At 36.8% G+C, this 1,000-nt stretch overlaps 1 protein-coding gene across 1 annotated transcript in view; it reads left to right on the forward strand.

Moving 5' to 3' along the window:
• idua (alpha-L-iduronidase) overlaps positions 1–1,000 on the forward strand; it is an 8,559-nt gene that overhangs the window by 1,042 nt on the left and 6,517 nt on the right. Inside the window, exon 3 of the mRNA XM_032517218.1 lies at positions 12–94. Within this exon, the coding sequence (XP_032373109.1) occupies positions 12–94 (83 nt within the window). The remainder of the gene's footprint in view (positions 1–11; positions 95–1,000) is intronic.

A 1,000-nucleotide genomic window follows, 5' to 3' on the forward strand; every position in this document is an offset into this window, starting at 1 on the left:
TTTTTTTGTAGAGATATTGGAGGACAGCCCCAGTACAACTTAACTAAACTGGACCAGCTGATAGAACTCTTGTGGATTAATGGACTCCGACCAGGTAGAGCTGCTAGGCAATATGGAGAAAATTAAACATCACAATATTTTTGATCAAATATTTGTTCAAAAATATTGTGAGATTTGTATAGATATGTGATTAATAATAAATATCTTTTCAAAGTTTTGCTACAAAAGAATTTTGAGTTTCCTGTGGCAATGAGCTCTTTCGGTCTGCAAATCATACCCCACAGAATCTGTATTTGATTAGGTAATGTGTTTGTCTTTATTTTGTTGGTTGACCCCGTAAGAAGGAGCATTATGAAGAGGGATAAGGCGTCCTTGTACGTCAATGTCAATATTGTGCGATATTGTAAAGTTGTCGATTGGTGCTTTCACAAAATATTACCACAATGACAGATTTGATAAATAATTATCAGTAATGGGGATATAATGACTAAGTAGGTAAAGAAAAATTGCTTTCATTATGAATCTAAAGCAGAGTTATTCCACAAGCCTGTTCCAAACTACACTTAAAGGTGACCTGCCACACAAAATTGTGTTTACTTGCATTTTTTGACATATGTTAGGTCCATATGTGCTTGTGTTATGTTGTGAATGTGAAAATGAACTGCTACCTCCTCTGTCAGCTCTAGACACTGAAAAGAAATGGGAGGAGAAATCAGGCCAATTACAAAAGCTGTACAGTCTGACGTCATGTTGCCTGAACTCATTACTATTCATGAGCTCGCTGGGTAAAGAATACTGATAGTCAGGCTCTCATTGGCTAGCTATTAGCCAATCAAAGTCAAGCAGGTTATCTCGTTGAATATTAATGACAACTGGCACATATCGAGCTGAGTCTTCCTGCAGGCTTTCTATACCATACTAGAATGGCTTGAAACAAGGTAACCAAGGCATTTTTCCCTGAAAAAAATGTTAGAGTCCATGGTAGAACTTCAGACATTAC

The sequence above is a fragment of the Etheostoma spectabile genome, chromosome 5 (genome assembly GCF_008692095.1).
Source record: "Etheostoma spectabile isolate EspeVRDwgs_2016 chromosome 5, UIUC_Espe_1.0, whole genome shotgun sequence".
Lineage (NCBI taxonomy): Eukaryota > Metazoa > Chordata > Actinopteri > Perciformes > Percidae > Etheostoma > Etheostoma spectabile.